The sequence below is a fragment of the Lepidochelys olivacea genome (genome assembly GCF_965140295.1).
Source record: "Lepidochelys olivacea isolate rLepOli2 genome assembly, chromosome: 7".
Classification (NCBI taxonomy): Eukaryota; Metazoa; Chordata; order Testudines; family Cheloniidae; genus Lepidochelys; species Lepidochelys olivacea.
The window spans coordinates 73,367,734-73,392,835 of record NC_140417.1 but is presented as its reverse complement, the minus strand read 5'-3'; the positions used below and the strand labels follow the sequence as shown (position 1 = coordinate 73,392,835).

The 25,102-nt window shown below is 41.9% G+C and overlaps 1 protein-coding gene and 1 long non-coding RNA gene across 2 annotated transcripts in view; one reads left to right on the top strand and one right to left on the bottom strand.

Moving 5' to 3' along the window:
- Positions 1 to 25,102, bottom strand: part of LOC311524277 — an 82,313-nt gene that overhangs the window by 44,223 nt on the left and 12,988 nt on the right. The window lies entirely within an intron of this gene.
- OPN4 (opsin 4) overlaps positions 1 to 25,102 on the top strand; it is a gene marked incomplete at both ends in the record, with an annotated part of 36,395 nt that overhangs the window by 7,668 nt on the left and 3,625 nt on the right. The window contains 8 exons of the mRNA XM_084635323.1: positions 5,407 to 5,549; positions 8,496 to 8,629; positions 11,349 to 11,552; positions 13,499 to 13,670; positions 15,520 to 15,681; positions 19,383 to 19,490; positions 20,690 to 20,867; positions 23,782 to 23,934. Of these exons, the coding sequence (XP_084491449.1) occupies positions 5,407 to 5,549; positions 8,496 to 8,629; positions 11,349 to 11,552; positions 13,499 to 13,670; positions 15,520 to 15,681; positions 19,383 to 19,490; positions 20,690 to 20,867; positions 23,782 to 23,934 (1,254 nt within the window). The remainder of the gene's footprint in view (positions 1 to 5,406; positions 5,550 to 8,495; positions 8,630 to 11,348; positions 11,553 to 13,498; positions 13,671 to 15,519; positions 15,682 to 19,382; positions 19,491 to 20,689; positions 20,868 to 23,781; positions 23,935 to 25,102) is intronic.

The following is a 25,102-nucleotide window of genomic DNA, read 5'->3' as shown; positions in this document are numbered from 1 at the left end:
AGCCGCTGTTCCTGTTCCAGGAACTGTGAAGCGAGTGCCTGTTCCTGTGCTGAAACCCTGTCCTCAAACTGTGCAGCCAACCTGCCTTTCCTCTGGCTGTAATTCCCTTTGTCTTTGGTACTGGACCTGTATGTTGGCCCTGTCCAGAACTTCAACCATAAATTCATCATGGAAATGCTTTCCCTTGGAATGGTCTGTGAAGGTATCTGGGGACAAGCTTGCACTGAACTGTGGGTGAGCTGTGGAGATGCTGCAGCCAGGAGAGATTGAGGGGCCTGGAACAGGACAGGACACAGAGGGTTATAGCCTTAAATACCCCAGAGAAGGAGCACAGAACAAGTCCTTGTGAAACTTCAAGGACATAAAATGTTACTTTTCAAGACTGAACTTTAATAGATTCTGAGAGGGATGCTTTAAACCAAAGAAGCTCCTTGGACATGGCCTGATTAGTCACAGCGAAATAAGTGCAGAGATGTTACTTTTCAAGACTGAACTTTAGTAGATTCTGAGTGGGATGCTTCAGACCACAGAAGCTCCCTGGACATGGACTGATTAGTCACAGCGAAATAAGTGCAGAGACAATGGTAAGTTTAAAAATTCAAAGCTGTTTTCTTTCCCCCTAAAAATTGCAGAACTACTTGGGGTTGGGGGGGGGGGGGCGGAGTGAGTGGCCATGTCACAAAAGCTTTTTCTATCATTTTAGGCCTTCCACATTTTGGAGGACTTAACAGTTCTTGTGGGGCCCAGTTGGCAAAGGGCGATGTTATTCCAAGCGGTTGGTGGGAAACCTGCAGTGTGTGCAATTGAAGTATTCAAACGTAAAGTGACAGCACATCTATGGGCAGAGTGGATCGGTCAGCTACTAAGGAGGGCCTGGAAAATAAGTCCTTCCCTGAAATGTGACGAACTATCTGGAGTTCCTGCTTCAGGACAAGTTTGCAGATATCCACAAAGGGATATCAAATGATTTTGTCACCTATGGACTCCATTTAACTAAAACGGACTCGATTTGTAAATGGAACACACTGCCCCCTCCCCCAGTTCACTGTTTCCATGTGGTTCGTCAACTGCTGAGTGGTTACAGAGCGGCGTAGGTACAGACATGGCAATGTAAGGTTACTGTTTTTAAGAAACAGGAATGCCCTAGCAAAAGTCTGTGCCTTCCCAGTAAAAATTCACTTTCGAGGTGTGTTTACTGTTTGCATTTCCTGGTCACCATTTTGAACTCCACGGAGTAACAGGGGGGAAGCCAAGGCACTGATATACAATCTGCCACTAGCAGAGATACCCTGCTAGCTCGGGCTTCTAATAACTTTGGCTTTGGGTCCTTTGGGGGGCATCAAACAGCTCCTCTGAGTACAGCCCCACCAGGTGCCGCTGCTGCATCTGTATCAAAGGCTCCTCTGGATCTAGTTTCAACAACAGAGTCATTTTGCTGGTCTCACTCTGCACCTGCTGCTGGCTCTCATTGGTCCCCATGCTGGATTCAGGGGCCAGCAGAGTACCATCCCACATGGGCAGGCTAGCATGCACCAGCATTGGCTCTATGCAGTCAGATCCCAGTCAAACTCCTAAAATGGACATGCTGTCAGCAAGTTGCCTGAGGTGTGGGTCTTGTTTTCCTGTACACAATCTTCAGCTGCTTAATCTGCTCCTTGCACTGGTCACACCATTCCAGTAAATTTTCAGTGCTGCCAGCTTCTTCGCTATTTGCTGGTATGCATGATCATTCTTGGTGCTCTTATTAAAGTCCACTGTTTTGAGGGCCTTGTACCAGAGATTTACCAAAATCTGGCTGTGCTCCCACAAACAGGAAGCAGTGCACTTTCCAAAAGACTTCTGTTCTGTCTCCATTGCAAACACAGATGTCTCTGAGGTATTTGCACCTTGGCAGTCAGAAGGGTTAAATGCCGACTCACCAAACTGCTGCACTACACCAAGGAGGGCTGTTTCCATTTCCCTAGAGTCGATTGTCCTCTCTATCCCAAGAATTGCCAAAGGAAATTGGTCCATGGGACTGTGGGATACTTTTGGGGGACTCCCAGAGCATGAGTTCAGTGGGGCAGCATCTACACTGAAGAGCAAGAGGGCTGAAACTCTGGGTCCCAGTTTGATGCAAGCTCGGACCCTCAGCCCCCACAAGATCCTGTGACCCTAGATCCAAGTGCAAGAGATTTGCGTGTAGATAGAAGGAGTTTTAGGTCAAGTCTGAGTCTGGGCTTACATTGCAGTATAGGGTATGACACTGCAGTGTATGCCCAGGGTTTGAAATGAGGCTCAAGTCTAACTCCCTCTTCTATCTATCCCAAATTGCTCTAACCCAGGGCTCAGACCCAGGGTCCCAGGACCTCGCTAGGGTGGAAAGTTGAGTCTGCATCAAGCTGGGACCCGGGATTCTAGCCCTATTGCTCTGCAATGTAGATGCAGCCCAATGGGATTCATGCTCTGAATACTCCAAAAGTATCCCACAATCCCATGGGCCTATGTTTTTGTCCTCTGGACAGTCATGTTTGGTGGACAGTCAAGTTTCCCCCCCCTTCACCAGGCACAAACTTAGAGTTGTCAGGTTGTGGGTGGGCACTAGGAAGTCTGGGATATGGGTGGTTGGACGCGGGTCTGCATAATGCAGTGTAGCCCGGGGTGGGGAGGGGCACAGGCAAGTGTGGGAGTGGGTCCCACAGAGGGGAAGAAGAGAGGGTCAGTTGGGTGCCTGGGAGGGATACGGGGGAGTTGCAGTTTTCTGCCTCAGAGGTGGCAACCCCATGTCCTAGCTGCCTCATCCACTGGCAGGCCTCCTTTATTAGGATGGCTGCTATCAGTTAGTTCTAGAACAGATAAGGAGTGTTAGGATTAGCTGGCAGCTAGTGCTGGCGGGAAGTAGGCCTCTTCCTACCACTCCACCCCCACTTGCCAGGAGATGCATATTGTCTGTTCTGCATTTCTGGGAAGACTGCTATCCCTGCCCTCACCATACCACACAACACTCTTGAGAACCCTACTTTCCATCCCTTCTCCTGCATTCTTGGTAGGAGATGCTCCAGCTGAGCACTTCCATATCCCTCTTAACAACATTAAACATGACAATTTAGAGACATGTTTTCCAGCTGCTTCTACTAGTCTGGCCTGCTCCTGTACTGCACAGGAAATGGAACACCCCTTCCCTCTCAATTTGTTGGCAATCCTGCAGATAACTGCTGGGAGTGGGGAGCTCATACCTTCCTTCCTTTCCCCTCAGGGATTTGCTTGGATCATCTGTATTTACAGCAGGGTCAGCCTGCACAGCACTCCCTTCTGTCTCACAGCACCTTCTGGCCCCTTGTCTGTACCCAGATGGAGCATTGATAAGTAAACAATGGTCCCATAAAATAGAAGGGTCTTCCACCCTTTCAGGGCTTAGTTCTTTTATGCTTTCTTACAGATCACTGATTCTCAGGGTTCCCCAGGCCCACCAGTCTGGCTCTTCACAAGGTAGATCCTTATTTCCAGACTATTTCCTGGCCACCTGCCTGGGGTTTAACATGGCCACATGCCTCCCTCATGCTGTCCTATCCCCACACGACTAGTCACAGGAGAGAATCCCCCTCCTGCAACACTCTTCCCCAGTGGGGTTCTCCTAGCCTTTTATGACTCCTTCCCACTTGGATCTGATAATTGACCCAAACCATCTGATCCCCAGCTGATCAAGATCAGCAAGTAAAGTCATGAGATAGCTACTGACTGGTCACAGGAGAGGCTATGATCTGGATAGTAGGCATCCTGTGCTGGGCTCAGAAGTGGGTAGCTGCATGTCAGCAAGCATCTCAACTGGGCTTTATTCTGGACCAGTCTGATTCTTGCAGTTCAGTAATCATGGCATGTGATGGCATCAGCTAACTCCCTTGAATTATGAGCTGTGATGACAGCACCCTCACCACCCCAAAGTTATTGTTCTGCATCTCAGAGTGGGAAAAGCTTGGTTGTAGATAAGAGAACTGAGCTGTTAATCCATGTGAAACAGGATTGCTCTTTGCTTTTTCCAGAGATCATATTAGTGTGGTCTGAGCTACTACTATTTTGGCACATGCAGATCAATGGCAGTGGAATAGGTGCAGAAAGATATTAACTGACCGATGAGTTTTAGCTCCTTCATCTAGGGGCCAGAGGTCTGATTCTGAATCACAAGAGCATTACCTATGATGGCTATGAGCTCTTTTGACCAGGTGATGTGCATCTCTTGGACTGTGAAGCCAATATTTTCAATCTGGATATACCATCTTGGACTGAGAACTGGTGGCAAGGCTATAGGCATCTGTGGTGGCTTGTCCTGGCATCAAGAGTTAAATTCCTTTTGGGGAGGATTAGAATTATTGCAGGAGAATAGATCCTTGACCTCACCTATGTTGAGGTGCAAAATACCCTTTCCTATTATTTAGACATTGACTTGTTTATGTCTGAAAGAGGTTCGGTCCCCGTGTAGCACAATTTGGGATTTTCCTGCAAATTAGCTAGCATGGGAGGACTGTATCTTGCCTATGCTTCTGAATTGTGCTGATCCATTAGGACCATAGAAAGTTACATGCTCAGGGTATGCATGTCAAAAGTGGGCAGGGTGGTGACACTTTGGGTATCATTCCCCTTCCATCTTCCACTGCTATCAGGTCACCATGCCTCTTAGCTGTTATTGTCTAAGTCACAAAGTTGGGGCTATGATAAAAATGGAACTTGTATTGAACACAAATGTTTAAAAAAATGTTTGTTTGTTTTTTTCAATCCTCAATTTAATCTGTAAGGAACAGTGTTGTTCAACACTACAAGGTAATCAGGTCATGAGGGTATTAGTAATTCAGCACTGGTTAGTCAATGGGAGAAACCAGATTTCTACTCTATTAAAGGCTTGAATAAACAAGTGTTTATCGACTGGACTTACCATTTTCACTAAAGATGTGTAATATTTATTTATTAGAAAACTAGCCAATGATTTAAGGAAATAATAGAAATCAAACTTTACCACAGGCATTGAAATTCTCATCGGATGAAAATTACAAAGAACAAACTTGCTGTTATTTACAGCATTCCTTGAGGTCAAATGCAATAGAGTCCCAGTGTATTTCTGTCAACTATTATGTATTTTGTTTTGTTTTTGTTTGCTCCTTTAGATTTTCCAATCTCTGAAACACTAAACTGGTAGTAAAAACAAAAAAATGGCCCTTGACTCAAATGTTGCTGATACAATCATGCCTGCCATGTTTATTTGCAAAAGAGGAATAAAAATAAATGTAATTTGAAAGGGATTAGTTTACTCCAAGGTGTTTGTTTTTATCCAGCTTTTAACCTCCTTTATCCATCTCATCTCCCAGAAGAATAGCAGATGCTAGCACATTCAGTTAAGTACCACTGTTCATTTATGAATTCCTGCTTGTTCTGTAGGAAATGACAGTGCAAGAGGTTCCTCATGCCTTCCCTACGCTGGATGTTCCAGACCATGCCCACTACACAATTGGAACTGTCATTCTGATGGTGGGGATCACCGGAACGCTGGGTAACTTCCTGGTCATCTATGCTTTCTGCAGGTACATATACATCTCGTTTGTTCTGTGTGTCTTAAATATTCCTGTGGATAGACTTTAATACTGGTGGGATTGTGTTAAGGAAATGTGGTACAGGAACACTATCATTATGATTGTACTAATGCAAACTAATGAGCTGTGCATCAAAGTAACCCAGATCCATGGCCTTGTATTTCTTATCTTGCATATGAAATAGGCCTTAATGAAAGGTGAAGTATAATTTGCTGCTAGTGGTTTTGATAGTGGAAGTATCCCAAACCAATCTCTCAGATTTTCGTTACAACTCCCTGTGATAGTTATGCAATATCCTGGATAAACCTTATTGAATTAAGTTAAACCTTATTTAATTAAGCTGAATACATTTGGGAACCATTGTATTTAAAATGCAATTGTTTATGTGTTATTGTGAGATTGTATGTAACTTCTCTAGGTGGAGGGTTTATGCTAATGTAATTCCTCTGGATATCAGCCCTTTGAAGGCCTGTTACCTATTCACAGTCTCTTCAAAGGTTCAGACTGGATTCTAGAGACCAGTGGACAAAGAAAGGATGTTGGGATAAATAACCTGGTGGTAAACTGACTCAGGGCTTTTTGTTCAGATCCAGCAAATGGACAGGACTTCTGGTCCATAGAGGGCCCCAATCCTTAGGAAAGGTTTGGAAGGACTTTGGCCTATTAAGGCCCCATAAGACTGTGAGTGATGAAGTAGAAACCACATGAAAACCTTTGGGTAGGGCTTTCAAGGACTGCTCCTGCCAGAGGCCATGTTGAAGGGGTGATCTCTGGTGAACTTTTAGCATGCGTGTAGGTTCTTTTATTGTTTTTAGTGTTTTCTCTATAATGCTTTTCTCTGAAGAACAAACTGTGCTTGCTCAGAGAGAGCTATGTGATAACTTATAACAGTGGGCAATTCACCGTGATTAGTCTATGAAGAGAAAGCAAGTACGTCTGCTTAGACAGCCTGTCTTCCAATGGGAATAACACTTCAGCCTGGGAACACCCTGGTCAGATGGGACAGAGATGCAGATCTCCACCCAAGTGAAGAGATGGCTGGGGAGCCATAAGCCTAGGGGTGCTCTTGATGGACCATGGAAAGAGAATACAGGTGCAGTTGACCTGAACTATGACCTCCCCCGCATCTAACATTTTCTGTTATGTTTCATAGACTATAAGGTCAGAAGGGGCCATTTTGTGATCCTCTCGTGTGTGTCCTCTGAGGACAAAACTCAGGACCTTCAGATTATGAGACTGATACGCTGCCGACTGAGCTAGGCTGAACAAGAGCATTTATATCAGATATTGACCCTTCTGTGGTGTTTGAGACTTGGCCTGCCCACCCAGGAAGATGCTACCATACAGCCTACACAGGGTGGGGGAAGAATACTGCCGCAGCTGGGAGAAGACTAGAGCAGTATTGTGGTGTGTCCCACTCTGGAAGAGGCAGCTCAGCAGGAAATCTGGCAGCAACAGCCGTGTCTGTGGTAGGGGACAGGTGTGGGGCTGGCTGTGTCTCTCCGTGGAGTTATCTAAAAATGTAGAGGCGGGTGGGGAGACTAGAGTAGAACTGCAGAGCTGGGGGTGCACTGATACTACACATACCCACCATTGATGCGGTATCAGAAGTTGCATAGCAATAACAAACCACCAACTGCCTAAAGGAGTCAGTCTGTAAATAGTTACTGAGTATTTTGCTGCCCCTAAAACTGCAATTGCAACAGTGCTTTAAAATTGGTGATTGTGGGCTGGTCCAGGGAACATCTGCCAGTTTCTCTAGGAAAACAGAACCTCTTGAGACAGCCTTGTAATGCACAAAGATGGCCAGGGGCTGGAGGGGAGTGACTGAAATGATGTGTGCCCCTGGAACAGCTCTAAGTTACACTGGGGGCAAAACAGAATATTTGCCCTACACACTGATCCTCCTGGAATGCATCTTCTATGCTACAGCTCTCAGGAGGTGCAACATATTATCTGGCCAATTGTGTCTGAGACTGAAAACTCAGGAAAGCAGCTGTAGAGACATTAGATAAAGTGTCACAATTTCAAACAGAATAAAAAGCCAGAATCATTAAGTACTGATATTAAGAACTCTCAATAGCAAATAAGTTTGTACAAAAACACTACAGGACACTCTATTTTATGTTCGCGCGAATAATTTATGGAGGTGGGTATGTAATAAGTATGGCAATAGGTCCCTTCAAACTCAGTGCCTGGTGCAGTGAACTGCCTGTCATGGAGAGGAGTTGAGATAAAATAAAATGCTGCATGTGGTATAAAGTCAGCCTCCTTAATCCCCATATTTGGAAGTTGCTGTTAATCTCATCAGCAGTGGAAAATGTCCCCTCAGCTCTGCATGACCCAGATCTAGAAAATCCATAGAGTACATCAACTTTAATTTCCTGTTAATCATGGACACAGGGTGCAGTGGGTCAAAGTATTCAGAGAACAATGTCTTCTATTCCTGTTTCTGAGCTGGTTATCAAAACCAGTCCATATCCTCTACTAAGGCACAAAGAAGTGTAAGGAGTTTGCTATTAAAATGATGGTGTCTCATTTAGCTTCTCTCTTCAGGAAAATCAGAAGCCAGTTTGATGTAGCTTGACATATTCTACACCTTGATATTTGTGAAGCTGCCAGTGCTCACAGCAAAGAGCAATAGAGAGCCAAGGTGGGTGAGAGAATATATTTTATTGGACCAACTTCTGTTGGTGAGAGAGACAAGCTTTCGAGCTACACACAGCTCTTCTTTGGTTCATGAAGAAGAACTCTGTGTAAGCTCAACAGGTTGTCTCTCTCACCAGCAGAAGTTGGTCCAGTAAAAGGTATTGCCTCACCCACTCTAATATCCTGGGACCATCATGGCTACAATAACACTGCATACAGCAAAGAGCAATGGCATAATTACCCACAGATCAGCGCTTAGCAATGTTCCTTCTGATCTCTTCTCTGTAGGAGTAAGAGCCTTCGAACTCCAGCCAACATGTTCATCATCAATCTAGCTATTAGCGACTTCCTAATGTCCATCACACAGGCTCCAATTTTCTTCACTACCAGTCTCCACAAGCACTGGATTTTTGGCAAGAAAGGTTTGTACATATATCTCCTGAAAGATAATTTAGTTTGTTGTCCATGGTAATGACTTCAAGTTAAGAATTGACAGTATAAGTATCAAAGCTATGCAAAACTATAGTTACTAAAGCCGAAAGCACATAAAAACTGTCTGGTTTCAAGTTTTGTTGAGCATTCAGGACTTAGTCCAAGTTTGTCAAAAGGTTTAGAACAAGCTTGGGTCTGTACTTGGAGTTATTTATATTTTAGAGGTATAGATATGATAACAGCTGAAATTTGACAGTTTTCAATGAGTTTGATTTTGAATTTTGGACAGGTGTATGACAAGGAGTTGATACAGATGCAAAAATCAAAATTTGTTTTTAATCTTTGTCCTTTAAAAAGCCAGAGGAAATTACACTAAAAACTACATTAAAAGAAGGGTATTTAGGTTGTAAAGTCAAGTATTAAAAAGTTAAGAAATGCCAGATTTATGATTGTCTGTGTGACCTTCAGTGAGCCCCTTTGTGCATGTGCATTATGATACAGTTTTAATTACATGATCACATACTTTTTTTTCTCTAGAATGTTTGTCTCCTTCAATGCAAATACTGGATGCACAAAAGGGGAAATCAAGTTTGCATGGGAAACCATAAATCTGGTATTTCCTAACTTCTGAGTGCTTGACTTTGCAACCTAAATTACTTTCTTCTAATGTAGCTTCTGTTTGTTATAAATATATTTACATCACGAAGTCTATACCATTACTGCAAGAATAGTGAGATAGAAAAAGGTCTTCTCTAATGTTTGATAAACAAACATACTCTCTCACAGCTCGCATTCACTCACAATCATCTCGCACCTGAATTTAAAAAAGAGAGGAATAAGGCCCAGGAGCACCTGCTCCCAGCATATCATCTGCCACTGGCACTAATTAACTAGAATATGGAATTTTTATCTTGATCTTTCTACTGCTAGAAAGCCTGACAATAAATGTAAGATTTTACAATGTAAATATAAACCAAATATTCTCAGTGTGGTCAGTGAATATGCTTTGTATTTCACGCATTGGGTCTAAACTACCAAACATCCCTCATCAAACATGAGTTACTGTTGTTTATGTGACAGCAGTGCCCAAAATATGCTAAGTGAGAGACAGGCATACAGGAAAACACAGTCCCTGCCCCAAAGAGCTTACAATCTATAAAGACAAAGCCAGACAAAAGGTGGGTGAAGGGGATACAACATCAAGGAAAGTGATCTGGATAGGAAATGGAACATGATTTGGTTTATTTAAATATACATATGAACTATCCACCCCTGGTCCTTTCTCCCCCTCTCCCGCTTGGTTTTTAATGCGTGTCAGTTACCTTTTTATTTTAAACTGTCTACTTTCAGTGTCTAATCCTTGCCTCTTAAACCTTGTCCAACTATCCTTTCCAGTGACCCATCCCTGATTCTCCACAGGCTCAAAGCTATGTGCTGCTTCACTGAGCTCTCCCTTCCCCCTGCCTACCAACACCAGAGATTCAGATTTAAGGTGAAATCCTGGCTCCTTATAAATGAATGGCTAATCTCCCAATGAGTTCAGTGGAGCCAGGATTTCACCCTCTGTGTATGAGACAAATACACAGATCATACAGCCAATCTGATGGGGCCCATCTGTTATACGGCCTAAGCAAATCTGTGGAATAAAGACTCTTCAGGTGGGATTCACAAAGGTATTTAAGTGCCTAACTCCCACTGAAATCAATGAGAGTTAGGTACCTAAATACCTTTGTGAATCCCACCATTTGACTCTTTCCATGCAGGGGCTACTCTTCCTCTTGCTGCAATTATTTCTTGCATGCATGTGGTGGGGGAGGTGAACAAGAGGAATGGTATTGAAATGTTGGTTATTGTTGACTTGCTCATTAAATTAAGTAGATAATAACAAATGCTTGTTTCTGCAGTTCTTCATGTTACAAAACTGAAAAGACTATACACAGATGTATAAACAAACTGTCTAATCTCTAGAGCTGGCTGAATAATTAAAAGCAGACTTTTGAATATATTAATGAGTATGTGCTCTATGGGTGTTGTACTATTTGTATAATTGCAGATATTAATGAAAAAGTTGGTGCATCTCAAACACTTCATGAATTTACACCTTTTAATTCCCATTCCTCATTAATTATCTCTTAATTTAAAGATTTCTGTCCATCAGCAGAAAACAAACTGTGACCAATCATGTTCCACAAATAGCAAATAATTAAAGTAAACAACTGACAACCAATCCATTGTCTGAATTATTTATTGAAACTATGCTGACCTCCTCTTGGGATATGAGTTGCTCCATGGTATCTGAGTGACTACAGAAATACTTTTAAGTAAAATAGGTCTTTCCATGGGAGTTAGAGTAAAATGAAAACTAAATGAGCTGCCATGGGATCTCTGAAATACTCCCACTAGAAACTTCAGAAGTTGAAAAGTGAATGTTAAGTGAATATATATTAAGTCACTGTCTTGAATAATAAAGGCAGGTAAATCTTTGAAGTTTACATCCATGAATAATATAATTAGCAAGGCCAGCCCACAGTTGGAAAGTATATTGCTGCTGGAAAAGTGAACTTCCTGTTGCTTTAAGTGTTCTGAAAGTAATTAGGTAATGTGTTACTAGCCTAAGGCCACAGGATAAGTGGTCTCCCAGGAATACGCGTATAACCAGCATGGATGGTTAAAACTGTTGGTTAACCCTATTGTACTCTCCATTGAAAGGCTGTGAACTGTATGCCTTCTGTGGAGCCCTTTTTGGCATTACATCCATGATCACATTGATGGCAATCGCACTGGACAGATATTTTGTGATCACACGACCACTGGCCTCCATTGTGGTGATGTCCAAGAAGAAGGCTTTGATAATTCTTCTAGGAGTCTGGCTGTACTCTTTGGCTTGGAGCCTCCCACCCTTCTTTGGATGGAGTAAGTGAGATAGAATTCAAGTCTATTTTCTGATACCAGGAGAAAATGGGGGGATTAAAGAATGGTCTATTAGACACAAGGATGAATAAACAGAATTTACATATTAAGATGAAGTTTGAAGAAATCACTGTGAAGGAGATTGCTTATAGCTAATGAGTCTTAAGCAATTTAATCAGCAGAAAAGATTGCAGTGCACATATCCCACTTAATTATCTTACTTTGTCACTTTTGCAGGGAATCTCATTAGCATGCTGTATAAAAAACATATAAAATAAAGGGCAAAAATAATGCAAAACAGGCTTCCCTAAGAGTGCATAATCTTCTGCAATCCAGCAGAGTTGAACAATAAAAAGTAAAGGGGACAGATGAGCACAGTTTTTAAGTTTTCAAAATGATTTTCAGTGCTCAGAATGACAGCCTGTGGAACCTGAATTCCTCTATTTATACCTTAAAGCGGTACAGTATGGGCAGCAAGAGTGCAATTTTCCACACCCCTACAATGTGCCTCAACCCGATTAGCAGGGACCAATTCTAGAGGTAAGAGTGTTGTTTACTCTCTGTGCCCATTTAGCCCTTGACATCTTAACAAAGGATGACAGGTAGTAGTAATTAGGTAGCTGATTTGCTTGCACACGTTAATTTTGTGTGTGTAAATTGGTATGTGTTCATATTTCACATCTTGACAAATTAAAAATTTGGCCCTTACTGTTGGCTGAGATAGCACTATTTCTGTTTCTCTGTTAGAAACTAGACTAATACCATTAACTTGTTTCACTCAGGCCACCAACTTACAGTCAGCATTAACCTACAGTAGGATGAACTTGAACCTACCAGTTAATCGCCTAAGCTCCAACATTACCCACCCCTGGAGCAGGCCTGGTCCCCATTGGTGGGGCAAGGTAGGGTTAAATTGAGGTGAGAAAGTAGCACTTTCTCACTTGCCTACCAGGCTGTTGCAACAGGGTCAGACATCATTGAGTTATTTTTGTTATTCATTTTTTTCTCCCCCCAAATGTGTAGCATGCATAGTTGGTAAATTCCAGCTGTTTAACATTATGGCTTTTAGCTTAATGAGAGAATTTCAAGAGAGTAATATGACAAATACTCTTAGATGAGAGAACCTTAATGTGATGAGGCAGACTAATTACTTGAAGGGTATTATAACTGCTGTCTTATAATTAGATTCTAATAGTATCCATCAGACTGAGTCTCATACAATAATGAGACATATCTGAGCATAGCACCTGGTGCAATATTTTCTAGACCTGGTTCCACAGAAGTTAGCATTCTGGTTAAATGCTGGCAATTAAATTAATGATTAAAAATAGTTTGGTGCTGAATTTGCTTTATTCTTTAACTGTCTGACACAGTTTCTCTAAGGAGAATATTTCTTATTTCAGGTAGGAATGTGCATGTGTTTTTTACATTTATTTCATGGCAAAGTTAATTGGAATTGCACAGTACACTTCTGTTGTCTGCAGAATTTAAAAGAGCAGAGGTTAGCATAGTCAGTTTCGTTTCACTCCCAAGCAAGAGAGGTGATAATTTAAGAGAAAAATTGAGACATTTTAATGATTTTAGAAACATGGGTCTGATCCAAAGCCCAATGAAGTTAATGGAATGAGTCCCATTGACTAAAGTGGGCTTTGGATCAGGTCTGAAGGCTGGAATGAAAAAGAATCATTATTTTATTAGTCTAAAGATTGATTCATTAGATCTAGTAAATTCTAAGAGCCTATAAAGCAGTGGAATCAGTAATGGTAAGAAGTGCTTTAAAACAAGAAACAGGTGCCCTTATTAACCATCTTCTCTCTACCAACAGAGCCAGGTTTGATCTTTTTCAAATCCCAGGGATATGCTGAATTCTTTTTCCACTTGTTGCTCCACAGAATGCCCAATAAAAATCTTTTCATGGCTCATGTGTTTTTTTCTTTCTCTCTTCCTAGGTGCTTATGTTCCTGAGGGTTTGTTGACTTCCTGTTCCTGGGACTACGTGACCTTTACCCCATCAGTCCGTGCCTATACAATGCTCCTCTTCTGCTTTGTCTTCTTCATTCCTCTGATTGCCATCATATACAGTTATGTCTTCATCTTCAAGGCTATCAAGAATGCCAATGAGTGAGTTGTCAATAGTCTAGGTTTTCATTCCTTGCTTGGGGGAGAGCCTTTGTTTTTATGGGTTTATATATATTGTTTTATAAACCCCATAAAAACAAAGGCTCTCTCTATATAAAAGGCTATATATATATATATATAACTTGCAACTCTATTTTAACAAGTTTTTTCCTTTAATGGAAATGGGTAAGAGACAAAACAGAATAGGAACAGACAATGAATTTTCAACATGGCAAAAATGTTAAATGTGTGTGGAGCGGGGTGGTCTTCAAGGTTTGGTACTTAGCCCGCATTGTTTAATACATTTACTAATGATTTGGGAAAAGGTGTGAATAGAAAGGTGAGAAATCTAGCAGATGATACAAAACTATTTAGGTTAGTCAAGTCTAGATAAAGTGTGAGGAACTTCAGAGAGGCCTAATAAAGCTAAGTGATTGTTCAGCACACAGGCATATTCAATGCCAGTTTCTTTGGTTTGCTTCAGCCACTTATGCCATGTGTACATGGCACAAAGTGGCCTTGAAACAGACAGGGATATCCAGTAGGGAACTTCCCTTGCATATGTGTCAACAGAAGGACTATGAAAGGACTCCCCTGCAAAATGTCATTGGTCTACAGGTGAACAGGTGGAAGTTGGCTATGAACTCTTTGTTAAAAAAGGTGCAGTGATGCAAGATGCAATGTGTTAAACCAGCAATTCTCAACCGGGGGTCAGCGGGCCATTTCAGAGGATCTGCCAAGCAGGGCTACTCAGAGCCCTGAGCCCCGGTACCCAATGCTTGGAGTCCCGAGCCCCAGCACTCTGGGGGACAGAAGCCCTGATCCCAGACACCCCACATGGCTGAAGCCCTGAGCTCCAGCACCCTTAACCCTGGCAGAAGCTGCCCAAGCCCTGAGCACCAGCAGAAGCTGCTCCTTTCGGCTGAAGCCCCAAAAGCCCGGGTGCCTCAAACCCCGGCAGAAGCCACTTGGAGGGTTGAAGTGCCAAGCCCTGGTGCCCCCCGGGTCTGAAGCAGTGGGGCTGAAGCCCTGAGACCTGGCACCCCGTGAGGCTGAAGCCCCGGCAGAAGCCACCCCACGGGGCTGAAACCCCAAGCCACCACCCACCCCAAGGGGCAGAAGCCCCAAGCCCCCTGCCCTTTGAGCCAAAACCCTTGAGCCCTCCATCCCGTGGGGCTCCCAAGCCCCTCCCCAGCAGCCTTGAACCCCCCACCCAACATCTGGAGCCAGAGGGCCCTCCCACAAGCTGTGGAGTTTTTATAGCATGTTGGGAGGGCCTCCCAAAGAAAAAAGGTTGAGAAACCTTGTGTTAAGCGAAGTGCAACAATTTGCATCAGGAATATGTGAAATCAGAACTACTGGAGTACCAAGCCAGGGCCCGATTCTGCCATATTAACTCATGGTGAGCAGTACCTTACTACATGTTCAATCCCATTGATTTCAATGTATCTACTCACGTAACAGTGTGAGTAAGGGTGCCAAAATCTGGCCCTAAGAAGTAAATAAATAATTTTCTCCTTCCACAATTAGAGGTATCATGCAGATTAATCTGGGTATCTGAATAATCTGAAGCCTTATTTTGGAAACATATTCCTCACATAGCCCTCCATCCTGCTCCTGCTGAAGTCAATGGTTGTTTTGCCCCTGATTATTGTGAGCAGGACAGGGCCTCTACTGTGGAAAAGCAATTACACATAATCTACATACATCATAGTATATTACCTTGGGGGAGAGGGGCTGGAGAGGGTTGGCATGATCTGGTTAAAGACCAGTCCTTTGTTCTATTTTGTTAAGTTGTTTGCTCAATTTCTCCCATATATTTTGCATTGTAACTATGGTTTATTTCCCTTAGGGCTGTTCAGAACATTGGTTCTGATGTTAATAAAGTATCCCAGAGACAGTATCAGAAGATGAAGAATGAATGGAAAATGGCCAAAATTGCCTTGATTGTCATCTTACTTTACATCATTTCCTGGTCACCATATTCTATTGTAGCTCTGGTGGCTTTTGCTGGGTAATTATGAATATATTAGCAAGAAAAAAAAACAGTGAGCCCAGAAGGTGTGAAATTGTAAAAGAAGCTAATTATGAAAGGCCAAGTAGTTGTCAACTTTAATGCTCAACAATGGAAATGGGAAACCTTCACATATTCAGGAGTAATCCTTTGTTACACATTTGGTAAATGGAGCACATGCTGGTTGTAATTTTTCACAGTTTGATTTTTCAGCACAGAAAAGCTAATTATTGGCAATACATGAAATCATGCTAATTAATTCTAAAATAAAGTTTCACAATGCTAAAATATTTGAACATGACCATATGGCTATTCCAGGTTGCAAAACAGATTCGTAACTTGTTTTGATTTATTTTCTCTGGGCCTGATTATCTACTCACTTACACTAGTCTGATGCAATAAATCCATTGGCTGCAGTGGAATTACCCCTCAATTACAACAGTGTAAGTGAGCTCAATATCAGGCCCTATATCTGGCATAACTGGCTTTAGTTCTTTTGGTGCTGCACTGAAAAGTAACAATGGATGACCTAACCTGAAATATATTTCAAAAAATCCTGGAATGTGTTGCATTTTTTCCTCCTATTTAACTGTCAGCATTTCATTCAATCATTTTCAATAAAGACATAATGTCCAGTAAAAAAAGTATCCATTAATATGGACTGGTTAAGAGCAAGGGATAAGCAGTCAGACTCCTTCCTGGGTTCTGTTCAGGCTCTGCCCCTGATTTAATGTGTGACACTGAACAAGTCACTTAGCCACCCTGTCCTCCAACTACCTACTTCTAAATCGATTTAATATCTTAAAGCACTTTGATGTCCTCAGGTCAAAGACCCTATACAAGTGCAAAATAAAATAAATTAAAATTAATGATTATTAATTAAAAATTAGTAGATTAATACTTGCTGGCAGGGTTCCCTCCCCACTCTGAACTCTGGGGTACAGATGTGGGGATCCGCATGAAAGACCCCCTAAACTTATATTCCACCAGCTTACGTTAAAAACTTCCCCAAGGCACAAATTCCATTCCTCGTCCTTGGACGGTATTGCTGCCACCACTAAATGATTTAAACAAACATTCAGAGAGGGGCCACTTGAAGCTCTATCCCCTGCAAAATATCTCCCCAAGCCCCTTCACCCCCTTTCCTGGGGAGGCTTGAGAATAATATACCAACCAATAGGTTAATAAAGTGAGCACAGACCAAATCCCTGGTTTTCAGGACACTGGAAATCAATCAGGTTCTTAAAAGAAGAATTTTATTAAAAAAAAAGTAAAAGAATCACATCTGCAAAATCAGGATGGAAGGTAACTTTACAGGGTAAATAAAAAGATTTAAAACCCAGAGGATCCCCTCTGACTTTGCTTCCCAGTTACAAAACAGGAATAAAATTACCTCTTAGCATAGGGAAAATTCACAAGCTAAAACAAAAGATAATCTAACGCATTTCCTTGCTATTACTTACAACTTCTGTAATTTTAGATGTATCTTTTTAGGAGATGTTTTTTCCTGTTTGGTCGCACACAACAAAAGAGCACAGACCAGAACGTTCTCCCCTCCCCAGATTTGAAAGTATCTTCTTTCCCCATTGGTACTTCTGGTCAGGTGCCAATCAGGTTAATTGAACTGATTAACCCCTTAAAAGTAAGGGATTCTGTACCTCTGGCCAGGAGGGATTCATGTTACTGCATACATAAAGGTTGTTATCCTTCCCTTTATATTTATGACACTTGCACTAACCCACCACTGCCTCTTACTTATAATTTTCCAGTCATCTGATGAGAAATGTGCATCTGAAACTTAACAACCAATACAGGATAAAATTGACTGTGATAGAGTTTATGAGAACTGAGGCAGGAGTTACTGCAGACACTAGGAAGCAGAAAACTGCCTTTGTCCTCTCCTTCAACCTTTTCAGTTTGGGGCTATACCTTTTTGTTCCCCTTGGGAGCCACTGTGCCTTCTCGGGGATTAATAGACCAAGTCCCAATGCCTTATGTTGACTTTACCTTGACAGCATTGTCACATACAGCATAGATTAGGAGACAGACCTAGAAACTGTGACTACAGTCTTGCAGTCATTGAGGGTGGCTGGTCTGCTAGATTAACAAAATGTACAAAAGCAAAGAATGAAACCTAATAACTACAGTACATGCTGTGGGAGTGGAAGATTTAGCTAACATGATACAGGCTCAGTAGGACTGTTGCACTCCAGCCACCATGACACAGGTGTTGTTTTTCCTGTGTCTGGCCAGCAATGACAGAAAGTTTGTGTCACCGTTTACCTCACTGAATGCACTATTGACTAATCTTACTAAAGCATCCGTCCCCTGAAAGGTTACTACGACCTTAAAATGGGAGACAGCATTCCAGGACATCCTGTGTTGCCAGCAAGTACTATGTTCTCCAAGGAATTCATCCTCCAGATCAATGTCCTAGGAGCAGGGGTAGGGGCCACCCTGTTTCAAGAACTGCAGGAAAAAGAACACACTGTGATCTGGAAACTATCACCAGAAGTGAGTCTTAGGTTAGTGCTGGTAGGAATGCCTGCAGTCAGCTGCCCCATGAAGACACTCCAATATTATCTGCTGGGGACCCATTTCCATTTGGTCACATAACACACACTTCTCCGTTGGCTGAATGTGATGGAAAACTCCATTCCAAGGATGATGAGCTGCCTCCTTAGTCTGCAGCCCTGTTCCTTCTTGGTGCAGCAAAGCATTGGGGCACAACATAAAGCCACAGGCAACTTTCCCTGGGAGAGAGGGAAATGATTCTACAAAGTGTGCTACTATTCCCACTGCTGAAGGAAAGACCCACTCAGGGTCTAGTTGATGCAAGTTGACCCTGCAATATTACTGATATTTAAGTGTAGGTTCCACTACTGACTTTATTTTTATCAAGACAACCTGAACGGGGCCTGACCTGGGCTGTTAAAGCTAGCAGCACCACAGTCAGAACTTCCACCATCTCCTCTAAACATACATGTCAGGTGATGAAGATCCCGCAAACTCTCAATAAAACATAAAACCACCCTCCACTGCATGAGGATTCTTTGACTTTGGTTCCCAGCTTTCGGCAGGTAAAGTCAAAGTGTAGGTGGGAAGCTGATTTATCAGGCACTCTTGTGTTAGCTGCTTTTCATGCAACACCCTCGTCCCTTATTCAGCACACCTGTTAAATGCCGTATCAGTGCAGGTTATGCTACTTTAGCCCTTACAGCTCTTTTCTGACCAACTTACACCACCATTTGGGTCACTAATGAATTTAGCTCATAGACTCCAAAGGAACAGCACTTGCTTATTAAAGGCTGAACTTGTCCCATGGTCTTTACCCTACTGTAAACAATCTGGGATTAGCTTGTGGCCTGCTTAAGCCACAACCATGAGTAGAATATGGTACACAGCAGCACTTGTCAAGAGGAGCACCAAAGAGATTGTGCCTCTCTGAAGCACAGTCTGGTATGATCCTTGAATAAAATGGGTATGAAATCTGTCCCATGCGCTAGGTTGAAAAAGAATGTTCCTTGACGGTATGTTGGTCCTGCTCCTTGCCCCTCTTATTTCATCCTACCCTCCTGGGAGAAGAGGAAGGGAGGGAGAGTGGCAGCAGTAAAAAGCAGTCCCTGCACTCTGTAACTAATTTTTGTTTTTTACTGTGTGCTGACTATGCAGTAAAAAATAATCACTTTGCATTTCTTTAGGTATTCCCATCTCCTGACACCCTTTATGAACACCGTACCAGCTGTGATTGCCAAAGCTTCTGCCATTCACAACCCCATCATTTATGCCATAACTCATCCCAAATACAGGTAAGGTTGCTCTCTTCAAACACAAATAACATAGCAAAGAAAACCAAATCTATCTCTGATACAACTTTCTTGGATTCATTGAAATCCCGTTGTATGCTAGTGCCTGAGCTGTGCTTCATCTGCTTATTTTACCTTTATGCTGTTTTTTTACCTCTGCAAGTGAGCATGAAGCCAAAAAAGAAAACAGAAAAAGCGGTTTAAATGCCCTATAAATGTCAGTGGAGTCTGTACTCAGAACAAATTACCGTGCAGATGGGAGCTAGAGACATTTATGGAAGGGTGATAGCTGTACTCATTGATCATCTGATAAAGGGTAGAGACCTTTCCTGGCTAAAAACAAGTTTTATGGTCTTTTGCTTTGAAATATTTCCTTGGGAGATGTACCCATTTGTCAGTGTTGCAAATAGCAGTTTGTCAAGTTACCCAGACCAATGAGAGTTGGAGTTTGGTAAATGGCTCCATTTCTTTCATGTGTTGTGGGCTTCCCATTCCTCCTTCGCGCTTCCATTGTTCAGTCATCTAATAATTGTTTTTTAGTTGTAACATCCAGGTCAACCCCAGTTCAAGTTCAGATGAGGGACATGTGATGTGAACAAGCACAGTTAAGCCATGCAATATTGCTTCTCCCCTTTCAAAAGCATTCTGGGGACTCTGGGGATTCTGGGGTGGGGAAAAGAGCAGTGTAGTAAAAATGATCCCTTACCCCTCATCTAGAAAGAACAGTTTGCTTTAGAGTTTATACCACCACACCGATACTAAGTGAGCAGATGCCCAGGAGGAAGTTAGAATAGCTGCTTAAGGAGAGATTAAAATAATTCTCTATGTGGTAATTCTGCACAGTTCAGTTTAAAGGGCCAGAAGCTTTATTTTTATCCCAGTTCGTCTTTAAGCAGATAAAACATTTTAATAGCTGGTTTCAGAGAAAAAATTACATTTTAATATTCTTCTCCCTGCCCAGCAATGTCAGTAGTAAATTCTGACTCAACAGAATGCTGTAAATCACTCATGTCTTGTTTCTTTACAATTGTCTTGAAGAGAAGTTGCACACAAAGCAGTATCTGAAATCTGGGAAACTTTTCAGTCTCTGCAGCATGTGTCTGTCTGAATGAATTTCATGTTTATGGTGAGTGGCTTTTTGTGCTGGCAGCTTTATTTAGGCAGAGGGAATTGACTGGTTGGTTCTATTTTGTATCCACTAGAATGGCCATTGCAAAGTATGTGCCGTGCCTTCGACCCCTGCTAAGAGTTTCTCGTAAAGACTCCAGGTCTTGCAGCAGGTATCTCTCAACCAGACGATTCACTATTACCAGCCAGTCTGAGATAAGTGAACTGCAGAAAGGAAAGAGACGGATATCCTCTCTCTCAGACAGTGAATCAGTAAGGAAAACCCTTCAGATATGTTTATTTTGAAAAAGCAAGTAAATAATTTTCATACAGCACCCTTCAAAGTAGTAGGTAGATTAGATGGAAAGATGCATTGTGGTGCTAGGTACAGAGGCTCTCTGAGGGGGTAATTGGGGATAAAGCAGAATTTAAAAAAGGAAGATAAAGTTTAAAAGCAGGATGCAAATAACATTGATATTCTTACAGGTTTGTGTCACTCATGGGAGAATGGACAGATGCACTAATTGGAAGACAAAAAGTGAATGGGACTTAGTGTGTGGTGCTTCAATGACCACAGATCTGGAACTTGGATACTTAAAAGTGAAATTGCAGTCCCCAAGTAGTGCTTGGAGGGAGGCAAGGTTGTAAAGAAAGAGCCAATGCGCTTTCTGAATGTGAAATGGGCTGCATTTAGAAACAGATTATTTGGCAGATTTAGACAGATCAACAAAATCCATCACAGAACTATTTTTCCAGAAGATCTCAAAAGCTTGCTGCTGCTGCCAAACTAAGTATTGCGAAATGTTGTTTCTGCACGGTAGCCAGAAGCAGGTCAGATTTCTGGAGTCCACATCTCTTTCTAGGTTATTAATGACACATTAGTGTTCTATTTTCAACCATTTTTATATGATTCCTAAAATGGAAAAATGCCATTATGTTCTATGTGAGTGTTCATGTTTTCAAGCTAATATCCTTTCAGTTGATGTAGTCAAGCTCTGAATTCTGACAGTTACTTTTAACTGTGATTTTTTCCAACTTTTTTTTAATGTTATACTTCTGACTTATCAAGCCAATCAAAATTAAACCCATCAGGCTAAAAGACATTGTTCAACTTGAATGTTTTGAAATTCACTAACAGTTTCTGACAAAACACCCTTTAGATGATGTATCTTGAATTTTTAAAAAAGAAATAATCCTTCAAAACTATTAGTACGCTCTCCCTCTCCCCTTCTCTACTACCCTGCTGATATAAGGGTTTTTCAGCAAGGGAGAAATCTAAGGCCCTCATTCTGCAACCGGATTTGCCCAATCAGACACTTGCAGTCATGTAGATTGAAGCCTGGCTACACAGGGAAAATAGTGAAACTGACAAACTGCTGTCAAATTCTCAAAGTATATAAATGTTAAAAAGTTGAATTTTTTTCCTAGCTAACTTCTATCAGGCATCAGTAACCTTAGGTCTGCTTTGGAACTACAGTAGATACAAAATTAAACCTGTCAAACAGAAAAGTTATTCCCCCCGCTCCCCCCCTCCCCCGCTGTGTCCTTTAAATTGTTAAGTTGAACACATTACACCCCGATTTCATTAGGAATTCTGACTCATCACTAATTTAGTAGGAAGTTGAAGTTTGTCACACATACCCTTCTCTAAATACTGAAGTTCAAGGGGAAAGCAGGGTATGACTTTAAGATAGAAGTTGGCTAAATGTTGTTTTTGACAAGTTTTTCCTTGATTAATATGCTTGATCATCACATGCAATTCCATGAAACCAGGAGTTTCCTTTCCCTAGACATGTACAATACAAAAAGGCAGAGCAAAGACATATTTTGTGCCAAGGTTGGTCAGTCAAGTTATAACTGACTCTAATTTAGCACCCCCACAAGCAGTCAAATTCTCTATCTACAACTTAGTTGCACTCAAAAGGGTGCAATTTTTTTTCATGCCTTTGAAAAATCTCAAGGAAAATAATTTCCAAACAGATCTTTGCAGTAGAAAATGGCCAAGTACAGCAGTACAAGAAGAGACTGGCTTTACAAAACAGAACTGTAACTCATTTTATAGCCAACTGATCCAATGCAGGTGGTGATAATTAAATCCATTGTATATGTAAAATGTGAACTATAGAATGTGTGATGTGTTTCACCATTAGGGTGGAAACAGAACAAAACTGGTGACAGATCCAAAAAGGCATTGAAGCAAGTTCAGCCCCGTCAGAAGCAGATGCAAATTCTGTTGAAGTCAACAGAATCATTACAGGGCTGACCTTCCTCTAGATGAGTCTGTATCCTTTCGATAAAAACTTATATTAAGGTTTTTATGCAATTTTGAACAATGGTCCCATGAAAAGGTCTCTTATGTGTCTACTCTTTTTTATTCTAACATGTACCAATTTAAAAGGACATTGTCAAGGTATTTTAAAACATATTTTTTGACAACTGCTTATAACAACTTCCTTGAGTTTGGGAGTGAAATCTGTGTCCTAACTAGTGTTACCCTTTATTAATATTTGGTTTGTTGTTGTAGGGCTACTCACTGCTTATGAATGCTTGCTATACACACTTTTCTTTCTTTGTTTTACACTCTCTCTTGTGCTCTCTCGCTCTCCCAATATAAGGAACAATTAGAGTGGATAGAAAACATGAATTTCTGTCTTGTACGAAATTCTGATATTTTGACATTTTTTAAAAAAAATCAAATCTTTTCACTGAATGAAAAACTCCAAAACATTTTCCAGTACTGAAATGTCAAAACGTTTTGATTGACCTTAATCTCTTCTTCCACTTGAGCTGCTGTGATGCCTCATGGGAGTTGTAATTCTGCATCCCTCATGTCCCCATTCTTCCCAGAGGGTGCTGCTTCCTGGCTGGACTACATTTCTCCACTCCCACACCATGGAAGTTTCAAAAAAACTGATCGGAAAACTTGATCAAAATTTTTCAACCAGCCCTAGAAAAATATGCAGACCAAGTTTTAGGCTTTCCAACCTTTACAGTGTTGTTTGCACTAATCTAAAACTTTTTGGGTGTATGATGTTGTGTATAATCAGCTATCTTCTTTGAAATATCTTTCTTACAGTCTTTCCCCTTTATGAACCATGTCCATGTAAAATGTAACTTCATGTTATTGGCCAGAGTAACTGAACCCAAAGGCAACCTAAAGTGCTTGTTTCCGATGTATTCATTGCAGGGCTGGACTGATACAGAAGCTGATGTCGTTAGTGTGATCTCCAGACCAGTCAGTAAACAGCTTTCCTATGAAATTGGCAAATACGCTGTTGAAACCAGTGACACAAAAGCCAAATCTAAACCGAAAAGCCATGATTCTGGGATTTTTGAGAAGGTAATAAATGCTGTGCACCATCCAAGCCCTCAAACAACTGATGAGTTAACAAATCTGCACATTTTTTCATAATTAGAATAGAGTCATAGAAAGGTAGGGCTGGAAGGAACCTCAAGAAATGATCAAGTCCAGCCCCCTGCACCGTGGCAGGACCTGGTAAACCTGGACCATCCCTCACAAGTATTTGTCTAACCTGTTCTTAAACGTCCAATGATGGAGATGCCACAACTTCCCTTGGAAGCATAGGTACTAACACGGTGGGATGCTCCAGGGATGGAGCACCCACAGGAAAAAAAATAGTGGGTGCTCAGCACCCACCAGCAGCCCCACGGATCAGCTCCTCCTCCTCCCTCCCAGCGCCTTCCACCTGCTGCAATCAGCTGTTCAGGGGTGTACAAGAGGCGTTGGGGGAGAGGGGAAGGAGCAGGGGCAGGAAGAGGGGGAAAGGGGTAGAATGGGGTGGGAAGAGGGAGAGCAGAATGGGTGCAGTAAGAGGCGGCGTGTGGGTGGGAGCTTGGGGGAAGGTGTAGAGTGAGGGTGAGGCCTGGGGCTGAGTGGAAGTCCAGCACCCCCGGGGAAATCACAAAGTTGGCACCTCTGCTTGGAAGCCTATTCCAGATCTTAATTATTCTTATAGTTAGTTTTTCCTAATATTTAACCTAAACCTCCCTTGCTGAAGATAAAGCCCCTTACTTCCTGTCCTACCTTTAGTGGACATGAAAAACAATTAATCCCCATCCTCTTTATAACAGACCTTAACATATTTGAAGATTATTATTAGGTCTCCCCTCATTCTTTTCTCAAGATTGAACATGCCCAGATTTTTTAACCTTTCTTCATAGGGGAAGTTTTCTAAACCTTTTATCATTTTTGTTGCTCTCCTCTGGACTCTCCAGTTTGGCCAGATCGTTCCTGCAATGTGGCACCCAGAAATGGACACAATACTCCAGCTGAGGCCTGACCATTGCCGAGTAGAGCAGGACAACTACCTCCTGTGTCTTGCCTATGACACTCCTGTAATATACCCCAGAATAATGATAGCCTTTTTTGCAACTGCATCACATTGTTGACTCATATTCCATTTGTGATTCACTATAACCCCCCGTTCTTTTCAGCACTACTGCAACCTAGAAAGTTATTCCTCAGTTTGTAGTTGTGCATTCGATTT